At 41.6% G+C, this 21,811-nt stretch overlaps 1 protein-coding gene and 1 pseudogene across 2 annotated transcripts; both read left to right on the forward strand.

The window, feature by feature from the left end:
• The first annotated feature begins 3,063 nt into the window (after positions 1-3,063).
• On the forward strand, positions 3,064-5,832 carry LOC137278955 (uncharacterized protein KIAA1958-like; annotated as a pseudogene).
• A 5,279-nt stretch (positions 5,833-11,111) lies between these two features.
• LOC137276962 (uncharacterized) lies at positions 11,112-15,246 on the forward strand. Of its 2 annotated transcripts, none has more exons than XM_067808613.1 (7): positions 11,112-11,265; positions 11,717-11,900; positions 12,156-12,275; positions 13,105-13,297; positions 13,874-14,395; positions 14,727-14,905; positions 15,147-15,246. In XM_067808613.1, the coding sequence occupies exons 1-5, from the start codon at positions 11,215-11,217 to the stop codon at positions 14,058-14,060; spliced, it is 735 nt and encodes a 244-aa protein (XP_067664714.1). In that variant the 5' UTR covers positions 11,112-11,214; the 3' UTR covers positions 14,061-14,395; positions 14,727-14,905; positions 15,147-15,246. The 2 variants fall into 2 exon arrangements, with proteins under 2 accessions (XP_067664714.1, XP_067664713.1); XM_067808612.1 differs by having other exon boundaries at positions 11,717-11,896; positions 12,149-12,275.
• Positions 15,247-21,811: the final 6,565 nt, after the last annotated feature.

A 21,811-nucleotide genomic window follows, 5' to 3' on the forward strand; every position in this document is an offset into this window, starting at 1 on the left:
CCGCTTTTCATTCAAGACGATATGCTTACTAGAATGAACTCGCCTCACGTACAGTGTTCCCAGAAATTATTGAGAAAATCTTTGTTTTTTTTCTAATGATGCTAAGATTGGAAAAAGGGCTTTCACTATGCACTAAGCATACTAAATAAGGGAGACAACTCTTGAAGGCTTAGAAGGCAGCTCATTACGTCAAGAGTTATCTCCCTTGTCTGAGCAGACGGCTTCCTGTGTTGACATGGCAGAATTTACAGCAAGAGAGAAAAGAAAGCTCATTCTAGATGATTTTGAAAGGGGTGAGGCTGATGCTAAAGTGTTAGCTTGTAGACATGGTATTCCTCTGTCTACAGTATACAGAACTTTGAAGAATATTCAAACAGGAACCGGGATAGAGCACAAAGCAGGGGCAGGTCGGCCTAGGAAATTCAGTGTTGTGGATTGCCGAAGACTTGGGCAGATTGTGAGTAGGGGAAAAGTGAAAAGTGTTGAGAACATCAGAAATGAAATGATTAACAGAGGAAGTCCTCAGGTATGCAATGAAACAGTTAGGCAGGAATTACAGTAACTTAATTGGGTGAAAAAACGTGGAATTCCCTCGCCGTTTATGAAAGATGCACAAAAGGAAAAACGTTTAAACTGGTGTCGGGCTCATGAAAATCAAGATTGGGATAATGTTTTCTTTTCGGATGAAAGTTCTGTTTGGCTTTTCCCTAATTGTGTGAAAATTTGGACCAAAGATACTGTCAAACCTATCTACCAGCGACCAAAACATAGCCCGAAGTTTCACATGTGAGGTGGCATATCGGCTCGCGGAGTGACGCCATTGTGTGTTTTCAGGGGAAACTTGACAAAAGAAAGATACGTTGACATTCTAAATGGTCACCTTCTTCCGACAGCACAAACATTGTATGAAGATGATTGGATTTTCCAGCATGATAATGACCCAAAACACACTGCGCGCTACACAAAACAGTGGTTGTCGGGCGAAAATGTTCAATTTTTAGACTGGCCCAGTTACAGCCCAGACCTAAACCCAATTGAGAATGTGTGGGGAGTCATGAAGGACAGAATAAACCAAAAGGGACTGAGAAATATTGAAGATATGAAGGCCGAGGTGGTCCAATATTGGGATACCCTGTCACACGATTACCTACAAACTTTGATGGGTAGTGTGCCTAGGCGTATTCAGGCATGCATTGCTGAGCGAGGAGGTCTAACAAAGTACTAAAACAAGACTGAGACTGTAAAAGGATGATGTTTTAACATGCTTATGTAAGTAAAACGCCAGAAGTTAATAAACGTAATGAGTTACATGACGCAACATGATTCTCAATAATTTCTGGGAATACTATATATATTCAAGACTAACTAAACAAACTCAGTGAGCGGGTAAGCACGTGTTCCCGTTGGTGAGAAACATTGCGCAAGCACCGCCATTCATGTGTCCATTTAGATTGCTTCGCAGAATATCTACCACCCATCATGATACTAACAGCGCAGTGATAATAACGTATTTTAAAACTTGTACTTCTCACATCTTAGTAATAATTTATCCAACACTATGATGTAGGTAAGCACACTTTTTGTGAATTTCTGGTTCTCATAAAATTCGTAGTCGCCTACAATAGGATACGAGGTCATTATCAGTACACCTATCAACATGTATCATTTTGTGAATATCGTCTTTAATCAAGACGATCGCACGAACAGAATTATAAACCACTTATCAATCAGATAAAGTAATCACATGACAGTTAATACGTGATTGTGGTAACGTAGATGATGATCAAAGTTACAAAGTACCTGCGCGTTAGGTTCTGCAACTTTTCAACAGAACACTAATCACATGGTTTAACATGTAATGTTTGCATCAAAATCTCTCCCACTTTGCTAGTGAATTCACTCTCACGTTTGTGTAAAGTCGAGGTACGTTCTAACGATTCTATCTAACGATCTATCACTTGTTACAGCATGATTATCATAACGAATTTCATTAAGAGTGGAAACATTGAGGATACACATTACATAACAGACATTTTAGATTCGGTAAAGTGTTACAAAGTAATTGAATCAGAAGCGTTAGTACTGTTTATAATTTTAAGTTCGTACTCTGTTCTTTGAGCATTAAATGAAACGCGAACAGGCATTACGTGAAATATTCTAACTAAAGCTGTTGCGAGCGGTGGTGCGTTTTAAGACGTAAACGAATTAGCAGACTCTTAAATGTGGAAAACGAGCTGTCTGCTGCTAACAATTTTCTTTTCATCACTAATTCTACTGAATTTGAAAACATAGCAGGGAGGGTCTTGCACATCTCAGTTAAATAAACAGTAATTTAAAGCAAACCCATCTTGACCTACAGATCAAACCATCTTGACCTACAAATCAAACCTACTTGTCAGCACTTTTTTACACAATGGGCAATGGCGGAAAAAGTGGTGCATGAGCATGACACAGCGTTTCTCTTGCTGCTGATTAAGTTTCATTACAACGCATGAAATGGGATCGCGATGGGTTAGGGTTTGTATGTGACTTGATTAAAAAACGCTAGATCATAAAGACACTGTCGAGACGTCGCCAAGATAACCAGTCACATGACACCTTTCATGGTTGTTCTATATTACAGAGTACACCGTGCACTGGGTATCAACCGGTCATGCCACCCTGTCGTGACTGTTCTGTATAAACAACTTATTTGAATAGACAGCATTCCAATCGTTTTGTAACATATAACCATCAACTATAGCGTGAAACATCCATTGATAATTTCTCCTTAAACGTCATTAACTTCTTTTCATCATGGTGATATTATGTATCACTAGGCTTAATGAAATTGATATGTTTAAATAATGACTGTCACGTGTAGCTATTTTGGGGAAATGTGGGACAAATGAGGGATGAGGGATGAGGGATAAATGAGGGATGAGGGATTTACGGTCACAGGTTTCATTGTCTTTGCTAATTGGAGCACGAGATGAGGGATGTGGGTCATGGGCTATTGTTTTAACTAATTACCGCATTGTTTTACCATTGTTTTGACATAGTTTCTATTGTCTGTGCTGTAGAATGAAATTTATATCTACTGACATCGACGTGTTTGTTACACAACACAGTTTCACAGACACTTTTGAGGTTGACGTTAATTCAGATTTTGAGATGTTATTAAATTCTGATTGTGATTATAATGCACTTCCAAACTTTGATGTGGGAAAATGTGAACTGGTTGATCTTGCAGGTTTTTCTTCTGGTTCTGATACTGATTTGTACAAAGCAAGCCAACAAACTGAATCCAACCTTTTTAATATGTTGCCCCGTAACCCTCCCCCGCAAGTGACGTCATTAAAAGAACCTTCGACACCTGAAACTCCAGAACATAGCGTAGATTTCATTTCAGCAAGGTTTGGCCAGCCAGCATCAGATTTTGACATTAAGAAATTGTGCGACTGAGCATATTCATCGAATACTGAAAGCAAGAGCAAGTGGGCACTTCGTTTGTATCAAGTGTGGGTGAGAGAACGGCGTAAGAGGGACAGGAGAGAGGATATGGATTTAAACCCTGACATTGTGCCACTGGCTCAGAAGAAATGTGAACTTAATGAAACCTTGATGTTTTTCATAGCTGAGGTCAGAAATCAGAAGGGCGAGGAATATCGTGGAAATACGCTTTACGAAATTGTCTCTTCTCTGCAGTATTACATCAGAAGAAATGGATGCATTTAAACCTTTTCGAGTCTCATTTCTTTCAGGGATTAAGGTCTGTGTTAGATGCAAGAATGAAGTCGCTGGCTAGACAGGGAATTGGAATAGAGAAAAGACAGGCTGATGTGATCAGTGTAGATCAGGAGGGCGTGTTGTGGGAGAAGGAGATCTTAGGGGAGCGCAGCCCACGACAGCTATTAGATACAATGGTGTACCTCATTGGCCTCAACTGTGCTCTTAGAGAAGGCGATGAGCATAGGTATCTCAGAACGGGTCCAAACTCACAGTTCGAAATAGCAGTAGGTGTAGATGGGTCAAAAAGTCTCCGATACATGGAGGATGTATCCAAAACCAACAGAGGTGGCTTAAAACATCGAAAGTGTGAAAAAAAAATGTCTACGTCTCCCAGAACTTAGAGCGTCCATACAGATGCCTTGTCCGGCTTTATGAAAAATACATGTCACTCAGGTGAGCTATCAATGGATTTGGCAGGAAAATATGCTTCCTGATATATCTTCATAGTTTGCATAGACGTCGGAGTCTTATGAGCTACGCGCAGAATCAGTTTCATCTGCTCTACCTTTTACAAACCAAAATGGGTTTAGTCATTGCCGTATACAGCGCCTGCTTCTCGTAAAACTCTTTCTGCTCCAGTCCATCTTATCCTTGTTTGCTAGTAAGAAGCGACTAACGGGTCGAGTGTTCAGACTCGCTGAATTGTTTGACACACATAATCGTATATTAATTCCAATTGCTCATGTTACTGATCAATTGTTTGTCCAGACTCGTAAAAGTAGACTCACTAACGCATAATTAAAATGAGATGCTGAAACCTATGCAAGGGACAGTATCATTAATCACTTTAACTATACTATGTTTCACACTTTGGAAACGTGTATTTATAGTAATTACATTTGAAAATTGATCCTATTTTTAGATCTAAAGACGGAAAGTGCACCGCATTTTACTTGAGGCCCCTGAAATATATTCGAGAAGATGCATGGTATGCTGATATTCCGGTTCGGTTGCACCCTTTGAGAGGCACTGTCGGACGACTGTGTAAAATGGCAGGAGTTGGTGGATTTTATTCAAATCATTCACTGAGGGTGACTACAGCAACACGTCTCTATGATTCTGGCCTAGACGAGCAGCTGATAGCTGAGAGGACAGGACACAAGTCTCTGGCAATCCGAAGCTACAAGGTATGGCTAGCTGATACATTTGAATGTTGTTTGTATTGTTTGCTTTTCCGAAATATAAAGAATGAAAATCGTTCGGTGTGCGCATAAGAAAAATCTCAAGGGAACTATTTCCATAACCTGTAATTCATTCCTTTATTGCAGAGGACCTCAGCAGAGATGGACGCCCGCGTAGATGGCGTCATTCAGAGGAAGTCCAGTAAAAGTACATGCGCGGCTCTATCGACAGTCAGCAGGCCTACTGAGACAGACACGGCACCGTCACCAACAGCTGCACCAGTTTTGACCACCACCAACAAGAGTGATGACGGCACTGCTTCGGAAAAGGAACGTGATTTGAAACTTGTTCTGAGGGACGGTGTTGTCTTGTCGCTGACATTCTGAGTTGAAAATAAACGTTATGCCGGCCATGACATAATCTAATGTTATTTATTAAGGCAGTTGAGAACATGAAACGCATTTTCTGACGTAAGGTCGTCCGGGAATTTGTCACAACATAATTTTGTGCTGTATTATGGGAGGGTCATCGCTCTTCTTGAACTATGGGAGGGTAACCATTCTAGGAAAACTATGGGATGATTTGATATTTATACTCAAACTATTGGAGAGTCAGCAAAATGACTACATCTATTCAAATGTCAAGAACGTTCACGTAACTTTGTTTTAACTATGACAATTAGAGAAGGATGAGCTGTCCTTGTTATGTCTGTCAACGCTATCGGCATTCAAATCATGTTGCAATTTAACGGAGAATGGATAACTTGACATAGTCTTGGTGTATTAAAAGAAACAGTTTTCTTTTTAAGTCTGCTCAACGTTCTGTTTTTTTTCAATCAGGTAAGTATCATCTGGCATATGTCGTCGTTTTACATGTAACTTTTGCAGTTATGAAATTCACCTGAGATTATATAAAGGTGGTAAATAAATGCTCTGACAGTAATGAGTTTTGACTTTGATATAGGTACCACTTGCAGAATACCACTAGGTCCTTCTGTCGATCTGCACTAGTCACCACTGGATACCTATGGTTGCCAATATGAGGACGCATGATATAAGTATTCTGGATTCCATAAAGTCAACAGTGAGAGGTACAAGATACATTTCACACTGGCGGTAAGTACTAACAATCTGACCTCTTCCGTTACATCGACCTAAAATGGCCTAACTTACAACGTGACATAAGTATATCTGTGAAGGTTCCTGCCTCCCCGTACACTGCCGTTCTATACACAATATGGTATATACCTGTCACAATGACATAACGGCCATTATCTTCGTTGGGTAAAGCTGGTCAGGCTGAACACGTCGGTACTTAACTTTTCCACGATGGATTGCGAGTGAAGTCGACATTTAATTGCAAGTGAAGCCTCAATTCGACAAGACGGACCCAACAGTATCCGATACTTACGACTACGTCAATGTCACTCGTCAATTACTCGTCAACTATTTGTGATGACTATAGTCGTCAGGCAACTTTTCTTAGGTTTATGACATTTAATAGGTGTCCACTTACCTAATATTCTTTCTATTTGCCAAACTAATCATCTAATCAATCAAAATTAATATAGTGCCGTGATTCCGCAGAGGCGTACCTCTTTACTCATATGTGTTGTACATGCATATTTAAAAAAAAACAGATACAGTTTTGCTGTTGAGCTTAATGCCTCGGACATTTGCCATATCTGTACCAGGCTATGTTCTTGCAATTGGGAACAGTCTGTAGAACACAACCAATATGTGGACAGGGCACAAATCACATTACATTTAGGGGCATGTCATGTCCAGTTCCTGATATTTTGCCCACAGCAATCATTTATGTGTTTTATACAAAAATATATATCATCCTAAATGTACTGAATGTGAAACGCTACTGTGTCTACATTATGCATACCTTTCAAAATATATATATTACAGGGAGTTCATGAAAAAAAACGATATCCCGGGGATGCATGCTGGAGAGAAAAAGAAGTGCCCTGTAGCCTACAGGCGGATGGAAGTAGCTGTGGCGTATTTGTTCTCATGGTAAAGAGGTTCCTGAAAAAACCCCCAATAAATACAAGAACAAAAAAGCGCTGCAATAGAGAAAACAGCTGCAATAAAAACACTCTTGATACATCCACTGAGAAGTCTATCTATAATTCAGTACACATTTAATGAACAGAGTAATATCTTATGTGAAGTGGGCAAACTAAAATGAGTGGAATCTTGAAACACACCTTGATTATTTGTCAATATGCTTCAGAATGCTGTGACGGTACTCAGTGGCATGTCGTGTTGTGTATTCCGACAGTGTCACTGCGAGTACTTCAGGAGAATTGCAGCTGCTACATTTGTGGAGAAAATGAAGGACAATGGAGACACTCTTTGCGACCTACCATTTTGTAGTGATCCCCCATATAGGCAAAAGAAACATCAGTGGGTCCTCTGCGGTGGTTGTGACCGTCGGTGCCATTTCGTTTGTGCTGGAGCAACCGAAAGGCCGATACATGTGTCCACTTTGCTCCATAGTATGAACCCCGTCTTGTTTACATTCGTTACTGGTGAATGACTAGATGTTTTATATACAATCTGTGACTACAGAACATTTGTTTCTCAGAACGTAGACATGCATGTAGCTCTATTATTATTTGGTGCAGGAACCCTACTGTGTATGATGGTTTTCAAACGTAATTTTGTTATATCGCGACGCGTTTGCAGACCATGAAGTATGCGAAGGTGTAAACAACGATATACCTTTGCAAATGTTCAAATACAGTCGGGATATCACTGAAATCACACCGTAGACACGTCATGAATCTTATATGATTGAACTCACGCTACTGTGTCTACATTATGCATACCTTTCAAAATATATATATTACAGGGAGTTCATGAAAAAAAACGATATCCCGGGGATGCATGCTGGAGAGAAAAAGAAGTGCCCTGTAGCCTACAGGCGGATGGAAGTAGCTGTGGCGTATTTGTTCTCATGGTAAAGAGGTTCCTGAAAAAAAAGCCCAATAAATACAAGAACAAAAAAGCGCTGCAATAGAGAAAACAGCTGCAATAAAAACACTCTTGATACATCCACTGAGAAGTCTATCTATAATTCAGTACACATTTAATGAACAGAGTAATATCTTATGTGAAGTGGGCAAACTAAAATGAGTGGAATCTTGAAACACACCTTGATTATTTGTCAATATGCTTCAGAATGCTGTGACGGTACTCAGTGGCATGTCGTGTTGTGTATTCCGACAGTGTCACTGCGAGTACTTCAGGAGAATTGCAGCTGCTACATTTGTGGAGAAAATGAAGGACAATGGAGACACTCTTTGCGACCTACCATTTTGTAGTGATCCCCCATATAGGCAAAAGAAACATCAGTGGGTCCTCTGCGGTGGTTGTGACCGTCGGTGCCATTTCGTTTGTGCTGGAGCAACCGAAAGGCCGATACATGTGTCCACTTTGCTCCATAGTATGAACCCCGTCTTGTTTACATTCGTTACTGGTGAATGACTAGATGTTTTATATACAATCTGTGACTACAGAACATTTGTTTCTCAGAACGTAGACATGCATGTAGCTCTATTATTATTTGGTGCAGGAACCCTACTGTGTATGATGGTTTTCAAACGTAATTTTGTTATATCGCGACGCGTTTGCAGACCATGAAGTATGCGAAGGTGTAAACAACGATATACCTTTGCAAATGTTCAAATACAGTCGGGATATCACTGAAATCACACCGTAGACACGTCATGAATCTTATATGATTGAACTCATTTCACTCTCATTTCACCTGTATGATATTCTAGCTATATGAGCGACATTCCGCCAGTATGATATTCCACTTGTATGAGTGTCATTTCACCTGTATCGGTGGTGTCCCACCTGCATGAGTGTCATTCCACCTGATGATATTCCACCTGCACGAGCATTCTACCAGTATGAGTGTCGCAGCTATATCAGTGTTGTTCCACCTGCATGAGCATCATTCCACTTATATGGGTCTTATCCTACCTGTGTCGGTGTTGTCACACCTGTATGAGTGTTGTTCCAGCTGCATGGGTGATATTCCACCTCGATCGGTGTTGTCGTACCTGTGTCGGTGTTGTTCCAGCTGCACAGGCGTTGTCCCACCTGTATGAGTGTCATTCCGCATATATGTTTGTTGTCCCACCTGTACTGCATTCGTGTCTTCTATTAGAATATTGTCATATTGTATAGGTGTATTTCGTGACATATTAAGACTTATTTGGAATAAAATATGTCGGATACTTGTCATCCTGTGTTATAGAGTTTCTCTCTTAATACACACATGCACCCGCTGCGTTGTAGAGTTTATCTCCTAATACACACAGGTACCCGCTGCCTTGAAGAGTTTATATCCTGAGACACACAAGTACCAGCTACCTTGGGTGGTATATATCCTAACACGCAGATTCCTGCATCCTTGTAGACTTAACTCCTCATACACACATGTACCTGTTGCGTTGTAGGTTTATCTCCTAATACACACAAGTACCCGCTGCGTAGTAGAATTTGTCTCCTAATATGCACTGATACCCGCTTGATGTAACCGTTGCCATGGTTACTCATTTCTCCTAAAATAAACAGGGGTATCTGCGGCTTTGTAGAGTTTATCGCCTGATACATTTAGAGACGTCAGCTGCCTAGTATGGTTTTATCTCTTAACACTCGCATTTACCCTGTTTTTGGTAGGGTTATGTCCCCAAACACACTCAAAGGAAATTGCTGCCTTGTAGATTTTTTTCTCCTAACACAGACATGGGGAATGGTGCATTTCTCCATAGAGAAACTGTTTTTGAAAGTTATACATTAAATATATAAGCACTCGGGCTTTATGGCCTGTGAGACACTAAAATGACAGAATATCACAGCTTTACAATAAAGTAAGAGAAAACAATCACATGGAAGTTATAACCACGTTGGCGCACGCATGCACACAATAATGCTCTTCCTCACTCATACACTCTCCCATGCATACACGCAATCAATCATTTACACAGATTAGCAGTCGGATAATCACGCGCTCACATACACAATCACAAGCTTATTGTGGTTTCAGGGTGGTATATTCCTTATTACATATTCATTAATTTATTACTTAGTTCCCACCAGGTGTGTACTTTGTCATCTGACATATACAGGGGTAACCGCTGCTTTGTAGCGTTTCATCTCCAAACATATGTAACTGCTGACCAGCTGCCTTGCAGAGCTTATTGCCTTCCTAAGGGAAAATACTACATTTAATACTTACGGAAAATAATTTTTTGTTACAGATATCGTATTGTTTGTTACAGATATGCTCAATATATGAGCATGTACAAATATGTTGAACATAACACTTGTATGATCATTGAATGAACTTAGTTTGTGTTCGATTTTATTTATAAATTAAAAAATTCGCAGAACAAAATATATCTGCATGCAAGATTTGTAATAATTAAATTCATTTCACAAAGTATGATAAAAAGCCCCAAAAATATATCTACACAGCATTGGTACCATAACTTCAATGTTATGACAGAAATTTGAGTCTACACTGGTAGTGACGCAAAAAACTTCTTCATTATCAATTATAATGCTACCATATATTAAATTAGTTAATTGCAGTGTGAATGGCAGCATTATATGAAAGGACCGTCGTGCATATAACAGACTTATATACACGACAAGACAAGAGCATTATATACACGACGTCGTGTATATAGCCACAGCCTCGTCGCTACAGGCAAACCCTTGAAGTTGCGCAGCGAAGAGAAAATTACCAGTCTTCTTATATGCGCGTGAACATTTTACTCCCAGGGCCCCTCAATATTAAAGGTCACATGCAACCAAAAATTCAAATTCAGTTTTCAGTTATTCTTGATTTATAAAATGCAAAACCGCTTAAGTAAAAACAAATTAACAACATTATAAGGGTGTAATTGCTAATCAAAAGTGCGATATTTTGTACTCGGGTCCACCGCTCTCGAAACGAAGCGGCCGCGATACCGAACCCAGTCAGACCGGGTGGATATGCACTCAAGTGTAACGGGGAGTTTTCATTGGCTGACTCATTTGCCGATTCGCTCAGCTGTGTGCATATATCAGGGATACTCTATAACTGCATATATATATAGACGATGGATTTTGTACACACATGCTCATTTTTTCTGCATTTGCGTTCGATTCAATCAACATATACTGAGATGGTGAACTGTCGCTCAGATCATTTTAGTGATGACGGCTGGAAGAAGACGTTGAATAAGAGACTACTGTCGCCGAAAGCTGTACCTTCGATCCAGAAGAAACTGACACCTAACACCGGGACATGTTCGGACATCCAACAAAGCGAAAGAGAAAAGAGTCAAGCAAGGACAAGGTAAATAGTAGACTCAAATATTTAGATGCGCACATCATGAATTGTAAATTATGAAGCAAAATAGAATGTGTAAGCTGTACATTCCCCGTTACTATTTATGACTACTGTTCCCTCAATAATTTTGTGTATGAATCTGCTCTTGAAATGTGTTGACATTTTCAAGGATTTTGCTCATAGTTACCAAAAAACCACCTCTGTCCAAATGTTGTTACTCCACATATGGTCATAACTGAAGCATAACTGTGAAAATTCATTTGGAAAAAAATATTTCAACATGAGAAAAAACAAGATTCAAATTAATACAACTTACTTTCTATGTTCAGTTATGACTATAATTGTCTGATATTGGTATTGTATGAAAGTTTAAAAAATATGTTAAACATTATGTTACATATTAGCAATATATTAAAATAAATTCCATCTGTAATGTTGGTTTGTTTACTTTGTACAGATAATGGCACAACTGCTAGCAGATGTTCAAGAAGATCTTCAACACCTGACAACCACGTCTACATTAGACCTTCTCTTAGAAGATCACAGTGGATCATGTGATCAAGACTCCACTCCACAACCAGCTGCCACAGTGGAGGAAGCAATTCCGGATGTAGCCTCAATCTCCGTACTACCAGCAGTAAGTACAGCTACTCCAGAAACACAGCAATATAATTGCGTGCACAACAATATACCTGTATGTATGGCAGTCATGTGGCATAATGCAAGAAAATCAAGTATCAAAGGAGCAAATATCTAATAATGACATATTGCTTTTGACATTTGTGTGTTTGTAATTTAAAGGCAATAATTTATCAAAATTACTTGTATATAGTTTATTCTCGCCAATTTTCCTATTTTTATGTTGACTTTTACTTTTGTTGTTTAATAGGAGTCAGCAGCTAGTCTGCCACTATTGAATAAAATTCTGAAACAGTCATCAGCTCAGACTTCGAAGAGAGGACATGTCTGCAAGAGGTCGGCTGCAACCCAGGCATCTGTGAAATCTGAGTGCAAAGGTGTGTATAACATTATGTAATCAACAGGCATCACAACATGTCATGTGTACAAGTAACACATCTGCCTGCCCATGTAATTACGTAATGTGAAAGAGACAGACACAGGTGCACAAGCCATAAATCAAATTGCTTTGTTTGTGGTGTGTAACCTGAAAGGTGTAAATTTCAAAGTAGACAACAGGTGCACATTTAGTAACCAACAGAAATCATGACATGTCATGTTGCACACCTGCCTGTCCATGTAATTACATAATGCAACAGAGGTAGACAACAGGTGCCCAAGTCATAAATCGGTGTACTTTGTTTATGGTGTGTAGCCTGAAAGGTGTTAACTGTGTATTGTATATTGTCAGACAGGCAGGCAGACACACAGGTGTCAGTAATACTGACACTGAATTTGTCTGTGACAATCAACCATTAAAATATTTCAGTTTTCAAGCTGAGCATTTTGTAACAATGAAATTAGTATATCTAATGCTACACTTTCTTGAAAACATGGTTTGCAATTCTGCCAACCCTGCAAAAGCAACATGTGAAAAATAAGTGGGAAAAGTATGGAAACAGTGTATTTTGTTAGTGCAAACCCATGAAAATTGACTGTAATAAAGGTATTTGTCCTACCTACTCCAGATATGTTGAGTAATGGCCTCCAAAATAGTTGAATTGTTTTTGTACTTATTTTCTGGTCTACCAACCTAGACCTAGTAGCAGGTAGTATTGTGATCTGCTACATGAAAGTTTGCATGTCAATTTAATTTTGATACTTTATATGCCTAAAGATAGATGTGGAGTGCAATTGTTGTATCAATATAAATATTCTGTATTACAGGGACTTCCACTGTGTCTGCTGTGAAGATGACATCTGTTGGAATTCAGTGTTCACTTCTAGAACCACCACTGCATGATTATGACAACACTGTCAAGCCCGGATCAGCCCACGATCAGATGGACCCAACCTGGCAACCTCCTCTGGCAACAGCACAGGAAAGTGATGAAGAGGACTTTGACAGCAAGTGTGACCGGTACATTTTTGACAATTTTTTTAAACTGAGTTCAGGTACATTTTAGATTTATTTTCATCCCTGCCCACCATTGCTGATTGGAGGGTGTAGAAAGGTCCAGTTTATCATGTTTCTGGTCCAGAACTCAAAAACCTAGACACTAATGTCTTATAAGCTTTAAATTGTGTCTTATATCAATGGAAACTAAAACAATGATCAACTCACCAATATTACTGAAAAAAGAAATCTTCAGATCACAAGTCGTAGGAACACATAATGTGTTGTTTTGTTTTGGGTGCAGGGTGATAATCATTTTTTTATTTAAACTGGATAAGGCAACGTAGGAGATTTTTGATAAACAAGACATAAAATTGGTCTCATCTAAGCATAGAATGATGCAATAACTGGTTATGCACAATGGATGCCAGGCACTCAACAGGTGCAGAATATATTTCAAATATTCACAATATTTATAGTTATTGTTATGAAAAGAACATCCTATTAATGAATAATGCAATAATGAACATGAGAATTCTTTTATGTGTGACATGTTTATTGTGATTATTTCATTCCTGACAATTTGAAACACTCTTCCAGTCTCAAGTCGTCTTCACCAGAAAAAGAAAAGAAGTTCCTTGTCTTTGAGAGCTGCTTACTGGAACTGTTCACCTCATGTCCTGCATGTAATCTGCCTACATCTGTGAAAAAGACCTATGTTGGAACCTTTTTATCCAGGTCTGTCAGTATTGTTCTTTCTCTCGTTGGGATAGTCAACCCTACATAAAGAACATTCCAGCTGGGAACATTCTGCTCTCTGCCTCAATTCTGTTTTCTGGATCCCTGCCAAGAAAAACACTTCTAGTGCTGCAGTACCTCGGTATGTGTTCAATTAGTCTCAGGACTTTCTTCAACCATCAGAGGACCCTGTTACACCCAGTAACTGAGCGTGTATGGAAAGAAGAACAGAGGATGCTCCTGGACGAAATTCGATTTACAGAGGAACCTCTCATCCTGGGTGGAGATGGAAGGGCAGACACTCCAGGCCACAATGCTAAATTTGGCTCTTACACCCTGATGGAATTGAGTACCAGTAAAGTTGTTCATGTAGAACTAGTGCAGGTATATCTTATGTCGTTTCTTTGTTATTGTTCTTGCACATAAATAGTAATTACAAATATGTATCATTGGGAATTTAATCTTTTTGGATCCATAATGTGAAAGAAACATGCTTACACATTGGGTCACGAAATAATTTTCTTGTGGTGGGAATAGAATGAAATGGATTTATACCTTGCCAAGAGTAAGCTATCAGTCTAAAGATGAATATAGAAAGTGACAAACAATGAGGACAATGAGAACTATAACGTTCAGTAGAGTAGTGTGACAATGGTTTAACATGTGATGTATCATGTATGTAATAGCTATACAAGATCTTAAATTATTTCTTCAGAGCAATGAGGTGAAAAATTCCAACGCCATGGAAAAAGAGGGCCTGACTCGTAGCGTTCGCTTCCTCAGAGAAGCACATCCATTCCATGGTGACTGACCAACATCTCCAAATTCAGAAGTGGATACGAGAAGAGATGCCTGACACTGTACACCACTATGATGTCTGGCATGTGGCTAAAGGTACTTTGAAATTATTAACAGTTAACAATACAAACTGCAGTTAGCTTTTGGATTATGATTTTCGTGGATCATTATTCACCAGTTTCTTTGTAATTTGTAATAATTATTTACCCTTTGGACACAGCTACAGATATAAATGTATCTGCACTTTACTTTTATGTTTCTTGCAAAGAAAATACTAGTGTTTCTTTAATCTTCAATAATCACTTAACTTATGAGCCAGTTTTTTTGAAAAATATAGGTTTGCGAAAGAAGATGGAGGCCTTGGCGAAAGAAAAAGACTGCAGCATAGTTGGCAGATGGATCCGCAGTATCTGCAATCACCGCTATTGGGCCTCAGTATCCGCTCCTGATGGGAAAGGGGAATATTCATCATGGCCATGGGAAACTCTTCCCCAGCTGCCTGCATCCAGATCTTGGCCAAGATGACCAGAAGAGGAAATGGTTGAAGTCAGGTATGGTAGAAATATGTATGTGCTCATGACAAACTCATTTTGACAATTAATGGTCCACTAAATAACATTTATATTCAGTTGGGAAGAGTTGTCATTTAGAATGGATCTTCCATTCTGTTGTATTCTATTATGTTATCAGTGTTGTTAATGGATAGACAAATTTGTATTTCAAAGGAACCAAGGCCTGTGAAAAGCTCTGTGAACTCCTTGAGCACCCTCGTCTTCTTCGTGATGTTCAGAAACTCTCCCCACGCTACCAGACATTCAAAATTGAAGCCTATCACAGTGTGGTCAATCATTTTGCACCAAAGATGATTGGCTTCTCTTATCTTGGCATACAGTCCAGGTATTATTTGACAAAATTTCACTGGTCAATTTACCACCAAATCCTTTTGTGTACCTAACACGACACAGTTTTATCTGATTTCTTGAAACAAAACACAAAAACTGTTAATGGGTTATATTCTATCGATAAATATGTTTCACTAAGAATCATAAATACAACTGACATATGAGTGTGACAGATATAAATACAATTCAAATTCTTAACTTACCTTACCATAGGTCTTATGCATATTACCTCAAGCTTCGCTAGAAGAGATCAGACAGTCGTTGATTCGCCATTCCCTGGATGGCTACCTCATGTAATCTACGAATGTAGTCACGGAAGTGACGTGATCTCCCCACTCGCACGAGAGCGCAGAATCCAAAATTCACTTTTACCGCCAACCGGATGGTCCGAAGAGTCCAAAGTGGGGAGGAGCATCCAGCGTTGGGAGGGAGTCACCGCCCTATGGTAAGGTAAGTATTTAAATATCTAAAATATTTAGATTTTAATAAATTTTTAACTTACCTTACCATAGGTCTTATGCATATGGCTTTGACAGATGGATGGTGGTGTGGACTCCAGAGGACCATCCCTCAGCAAACAGTGCACATGCATCAGGAGAACTTGGGAAACCAATGCCAACGGTCTCTGGATAACACCTGGAGCAGGACAAAGAGTAACCCTATAGAACTCCAAAGAAAAACTGACGCACCCTGAGGGTGAGGTTAATCTAGCGTTCGTCTGTTCGGACGTGTTTGGTTCGCTTAGTTTACCTACTTTGTGGTTCAATAAATTTGTTTCCTCACGGGTAGGTATGGTTTGTATCCCTTAGGTGTGCATGTTAAGGTAAGTAATCATTTAACTGCACTTACTTTGCTACCTCGTGTTGTTTTTTCTCTCACTTCGGGGTGGGTTCGCCCGCGTCGTGTGTGAGGGCGGCATGGCGTCCGTGGGGGTATTATATCTTGCTGGTTTTTTCTTCCTCCATGTGATTTTCCATGTCGATTAGTATTTTTGCCCATGTTTCACTGCATTTATATGTTTTTTCGTGCCACGTTGAGATGTGCGCAGGCAGCCATTTTGGTTGTTTGGCCTTCGCTGTCACGAACCTACGGGCATGCCTACTTTACAGTGGGGGTGCGTTGGTGCTGCATTTCTGGTATAGGGGTGTTTTTTCTACCTCCTAGCGTTGGTTTCAACGCATTGTTATGTTTGTTGGTTGCACTTAACTGTGTATGTCTCCCCAGTTTTGCACTATCTGCTAGGGGCAGGACTCGGCGAATATCCACACCCTTGGTGCCCGGATTGTGCGTCTGTAGCCTGCTCTTTTGACGGACACTGCCAGTACTGCGAGGCGTCATTGGTGGCGGATTTCAAGACTTTTATTGCGGCTAAGAGGAAGCATTTTTCACAGCGGAAGAGAAGGCTGTCGTCTCCAGCGTCGTCGTTGGGATCTCTGCCGGACGACCCTGACTTACAACCGCCTTCAGCGCCTGTGCCGATGCCTGGGATGGGGCGTTCGTCTGTGACGCCTGTACGTTTGTCCCAGGAACCACCTCGCTCGGATTCCATCGTGGATCTGTTTTCATCCAGATGCCTTGTCTCATCCGGAAGGTTCCTGCGCTCTCTCCTGACGCCTGGTGCTGCTGCGATGCCAGCGTCTCGACATCAGCGCCTATGCCGACACCAGCGCCTTTGCTTACGCCGGCGCCTATGCCTACGCCAGCTCATGCATCGACTTCGTCTCCTACACTGCGGCGTGATTCGAATTCTGTTTCCTGGGAGGACCTGGAAGAACAGGTTTTTGGCCCGGACTTCGACGAGGAGGCAGGAGGCGACGGCGATGGTGATGGCACTTAACTACCCTTATCAGTCGTCTTCGAGTGGATTGCTGACAGGTTACCGTACTGCCCTTCACCTTCGGCTGATTCCAGGAACCCTGCAGCACTTCATTTATCGCCAGAGCTACTCATCCTGTCTGATCCTGCGGTGGCTGTATTAGATGCGGTCTTTGAAAAATTGTCATCTAATCCGAATTTCAAAGCGTGTAATTCCAAGAAGTCAGATTACAAGATACACAGCCTGGTATTAGCGTGGCTGTCTTGGTTGATCTATGTAGCGGTTATTGGGCTCCTCGCAGCTCTCTTACAGAGTGCAGGATTCTAAGCGGGTGACCATTGAGACTGAACTCAAGCGGATGCTCAAGCCGTTGTCTGCGCTGGTGTCAGCTACCTCGGCGGCGGCGGCGATGGACTTGTCTGAAGACAACGCCTCGAGGATTGATCACCGTACCAGATATTCCTATGCTGGTAGGCGTGAGACTGGGTGTCCTTTGGAGGGACTGGATGCATCCTCGAAGATCCTTACGTTACAATTTGTCTACATATACTTCAAGCGGAGAAAGTTTTCTTTCACATGCTTTACGCATTTTGTCAAGAAGATTTTTTGAGACAACTACAAAGTGCCACGCCTAACTACACCTCTTATTACAAGAGAGGGCAGCATTTATCTTCGGGGAAAATTCCAACACATCTACCTGGAAAGCAATTTGTCTACGTCAGTTTCAAGCGGCGGAAGGGTTTTCGCGCGCTTTACTCATTTAGACACGTGCTCGCCAAACAGCATGGTTAAGCTTACATGCTCATGTTAAGCCTACAGGCTAGCAGGGTATCACCGTTTACAAGATTTCATGGTGATCAGTTACCTGCTACACCGGTGACGTCACGTCTACATTTTGATTGGTCCCCGAGAGACAACGCCCTGCGAAGGATCCCAGGGACGTTACATCTACGATCTGATTGGTCATCGAGGGACAACGCCCTGCGCAGAATGTGTTGTTATTATTCTAGTGTAAGGAAGTTGTCTGCAGTGACTTAGTCATTTACGATGGAAAGATGTCGTTTACACTCTAGACTAGCAGTCTACAGCGGCATTGGATTTCTCTAGTCAGCATAGAGATCCTCTAACAGTAGTCTCAACGCTGCCTATCAGGAGGCGTGCAGCGATGTATGGCAGTTTCTGATCGGACAGCCAGCCAGCTATAAATAGACTTCCTTGAAATGTCAACACATTCATAATGAACAGCGTGGTTATTCTCGAAGTCGAAGAATGACGCATCTTTAAGGCATACAAGATTATCTTGAGAGGGGTGGACTTCATTATCAGGCTGTTAAGTCAGCTTGGATTTGATTCATCACATCGCCGTCCCAGGTTCGGGGGTCGAAGTTCAAGGCGATGTTAAAAGCAAGCTCTACTCTGTCCGTTATCACTATGTCAGTGATAATGTCTACTCGATTTGCTCATGTCACCTTAGGATATGATCAGACGAAGACATCTACTATTACGTCTATGACAGCGTTTTTCTTGATCATGATTTCAAGACAGGTTTACGACATTGGACGTCTCGACACCACACCTGTGGTAGACTCGCTGGTCAATGTTTGCGTAGGAAGTTACATATTAGAGCCGTCATTCAACAACCATCTTTAGGTAGACACTTCTCTCCAAGGATTGAGTGCCTATCTAGTCAAGGAGGTTGCAGCAGGATTCTGGAAGAGTGGAGCTCTATCTCTTCACATCACCCAGTTGAAGATGAAAGCGGTGATGCATGTCTATCATTGGTTGACAGCACCGAGAGACAAGCTACTGATGATCCATACAGTCAACTCAATAGTAGCTTTCTAGGTAAACAAGGGTCAAGGAGGCCTCGACCTCTACTACACTTGTTGTTTCTACCCTTCGACGTGGTCGAGTCTGATCCTCCAAAATAAAGTATCTCACATACCAGGAGCCTGCATCTTCATGGCAGACGCCTTATCTCACCCCCTACGTCTATCACCAACGGAGAATATGTTGTGTCGAGAGACGTTTCAAATAATCGCCTTCCAGAGTGGGACCAATTGTTGTACCATCTTCACAATCGGACACTGCACCTGGTTCCGTCGTGGTTTCATCTTTGCACCTGGACCATCTGTGAAAGTCTTGAGGACCAAGGGGTACTCATCTCAAGTGGCGAAGTTAATCGCCCGGGAGCACAGGGTTTCCACTCAGTCACTTTATGGACCTGGAGGCGTGAGCGATCGACGCGATGTCCCTGTCGTGGGAAGGTCTGGACGCTTTCACGTTTCCACCACCAGTCCTTTCTCTCAGAAGTGGTCGCTAAGGTCAAGCAGACTCAGAACCTGCGACTGCTTTTGGTCGCACCTTGGTGGCCAGCCAGGCCATGGTTCCCCGACCTTCGACGGCTCGCAAGCGGAGAACCATACAAACTTCCAGAGTGGTTGCATCTACTTCGGCATCCACACAGTCGACAACTGCATCCAGATCCACTGCGATTCCATCTTCACGCATGGGTCATTTGCAGAGGGCGTTAAAGGCTAAGGGCTACTCCATGCGCGTGGCGAGCGTTATAGCTGGCGCGCATAGTTTCTACCCGATCTCTATATGACGACAAATGGCACTCGTTCGAGAATTTTTGCTTACAAAGATCTCAAGATTCTATGGCAGCATCCCCTCAGTGTGTGTCAAAGTTCTTTTTCTACAGAACTTTAGACATCTCAGAGGCAGTACCTTAGGCACCTATCTGTCAGCATTGAATTCTGTCCTTGCAATCAAGTCAGATAAACAGATCTCCAAGGTACCGGAACTTATTGCGCTTCTCAAAGCTTTCAAGCTGGAAGACCAGAAGGCCAAGTTTCGTCCTACAGCCTGGGATCTTAATGTCGTTCTACAACATCTTAGAGGACCGCCGTATGAGACGTTAGAGGAAGCCTCTTTTGAACACCTATCCAAGAAGACGGCTTTCCTACTAGCATTGGCGACAGCGGCTAGAGTCAGTGAGATCTATGCTCTTGACGTCACACAGATCCACTTTGAACAGTCAAGGCACGGACGAGTCCATTTGGGTCTGCTATGGGACTTTGTCGCTAAGAACCCGCTTCCCAGGCAGCCCAACAGGTTATTTTCCATCCCTCCTTTGTCTACGATCCTTGGTCATCATGACTTGGAGGAGGAACTGCTATGTCCGGTTAGAGCTCTGAGGTGTTACATTAAAAGGTCAGCTTCTAGGAGACGGTCCCGCAAAAGACTATTCATCCCATTTGCGTCGACCTGCAAAGGAGAGGTAAACAGGAACACGATTGCCCTTTGGCTCAGATCGACAATCCTGGCTGCCTACAACGACAAGCTCCTGCCTCATCCGGTAGCAAATAACCCGCACGAGATCAGGGCTTTGGCGTCTACAATGGCCCTCCATCGAAATTGCACGGTAGCGCAGATCATGGAGGGCTGTTTCTGGAAATCATCAACTGTCTTTGCTTCCCACTACTTGAGGGACCTGGCAGTTGAAGATGTGGAGGGGTTACAGTCATTTGCTCCACTGGTAGTTGCTCAGCAACTTACCCGACCGTCCGCCCAATCGGTAATAACGCTGTTACTTACCGTTGTCTTAAGATTAACCTCACCCTCAGGGTGCGTCAGTTTTTCTTTGGAGTTCTATAGGGTTACTCTTTGTCCTGCTCCAGGTGTTATCCTGAGACCGTTGGCATTGGTTTCCCAAGTTCTCCTGATGCATGTGCACTGTTTGCTGAGGGATGGTCCTCTGGAGTCCACACCACCATCCATCTGTCAAAGCCATATGCATAAGACCTATGGTAAGGTAAGTTAAAAATTTATTAAAATCTAAATATTTTAGATATTTAAATACTTACCTTACCATAGGGCGGTGACTCCCTCCCAACGCTGGATGCTCCTCCCCACTTTGGACTCTTCGGACCATCCGGTTGGCGGTAAAAGTGAATTTTGGATTCTGCGCTCTCGTGCGAGTGGGGAGATCACGTCACTTCCTTGACTACATTCGTAGATTACATGAGGTAGCCATCCAGGGAATGGCGAATCAACGACTGTCTGATCTCTTCTAGCGAAGCTTGAGGTAATATGCATAAGACCTATGGTAAGGTAAGTATTTAAATATCTAAAATATTTAGATTTTAATAATTATTTCCAGATTGTATCTTGCCTCCATGGACTTCAATGAGAATGGGTCCAGACAACAAGCTCTGAGCAAAGCAGGAAAACCACAAGTCTCAGTGTCCTATCCTAAGTACAAGAAGGGACAGTCAGTGA

Source organism: Haliotis asinina, chromosome 3 (assembly GCF_037392515.1).
Source record: "Haliotis asinina isolate JCU_RB_2024 chromosome 3, JCU_Hal_asi_v2, whole genome shotgun sequence".
Classification (NCBI taxonomy): domain Eukaryota; kingdom Metazoa; phylum Mollusca; class Gastropoda; order Lepetellida; family Haliotidae; genus Haliotis; species Haliotis asinina.

Excerpts from the sequence above, each read along its gene's own strand:
- LOC137276962 (XM_067808612.1), top strand. The coding sequence starts at position 11,215 with ATGTTCGGACATCCAACAAAGCGAAAGAGAAAAGAGTCAAGCAAGGAC. Across the intron at positions 11,266-11,716 it reads AAGAGTCAAGCAAGGACAAG|ATAATGGCACAACTGCTAGC; the intron begins GTAAATAGTAGA and ends TACTTTGTACAG. Across the intron at positions 12,276-13,104 it reads TGTGAAATCTGAGTGCAAAG|GGACTTCCACTGTGTCTGCT; the intron begins GTGTGTATAACA and ends TCTGTATTACAG.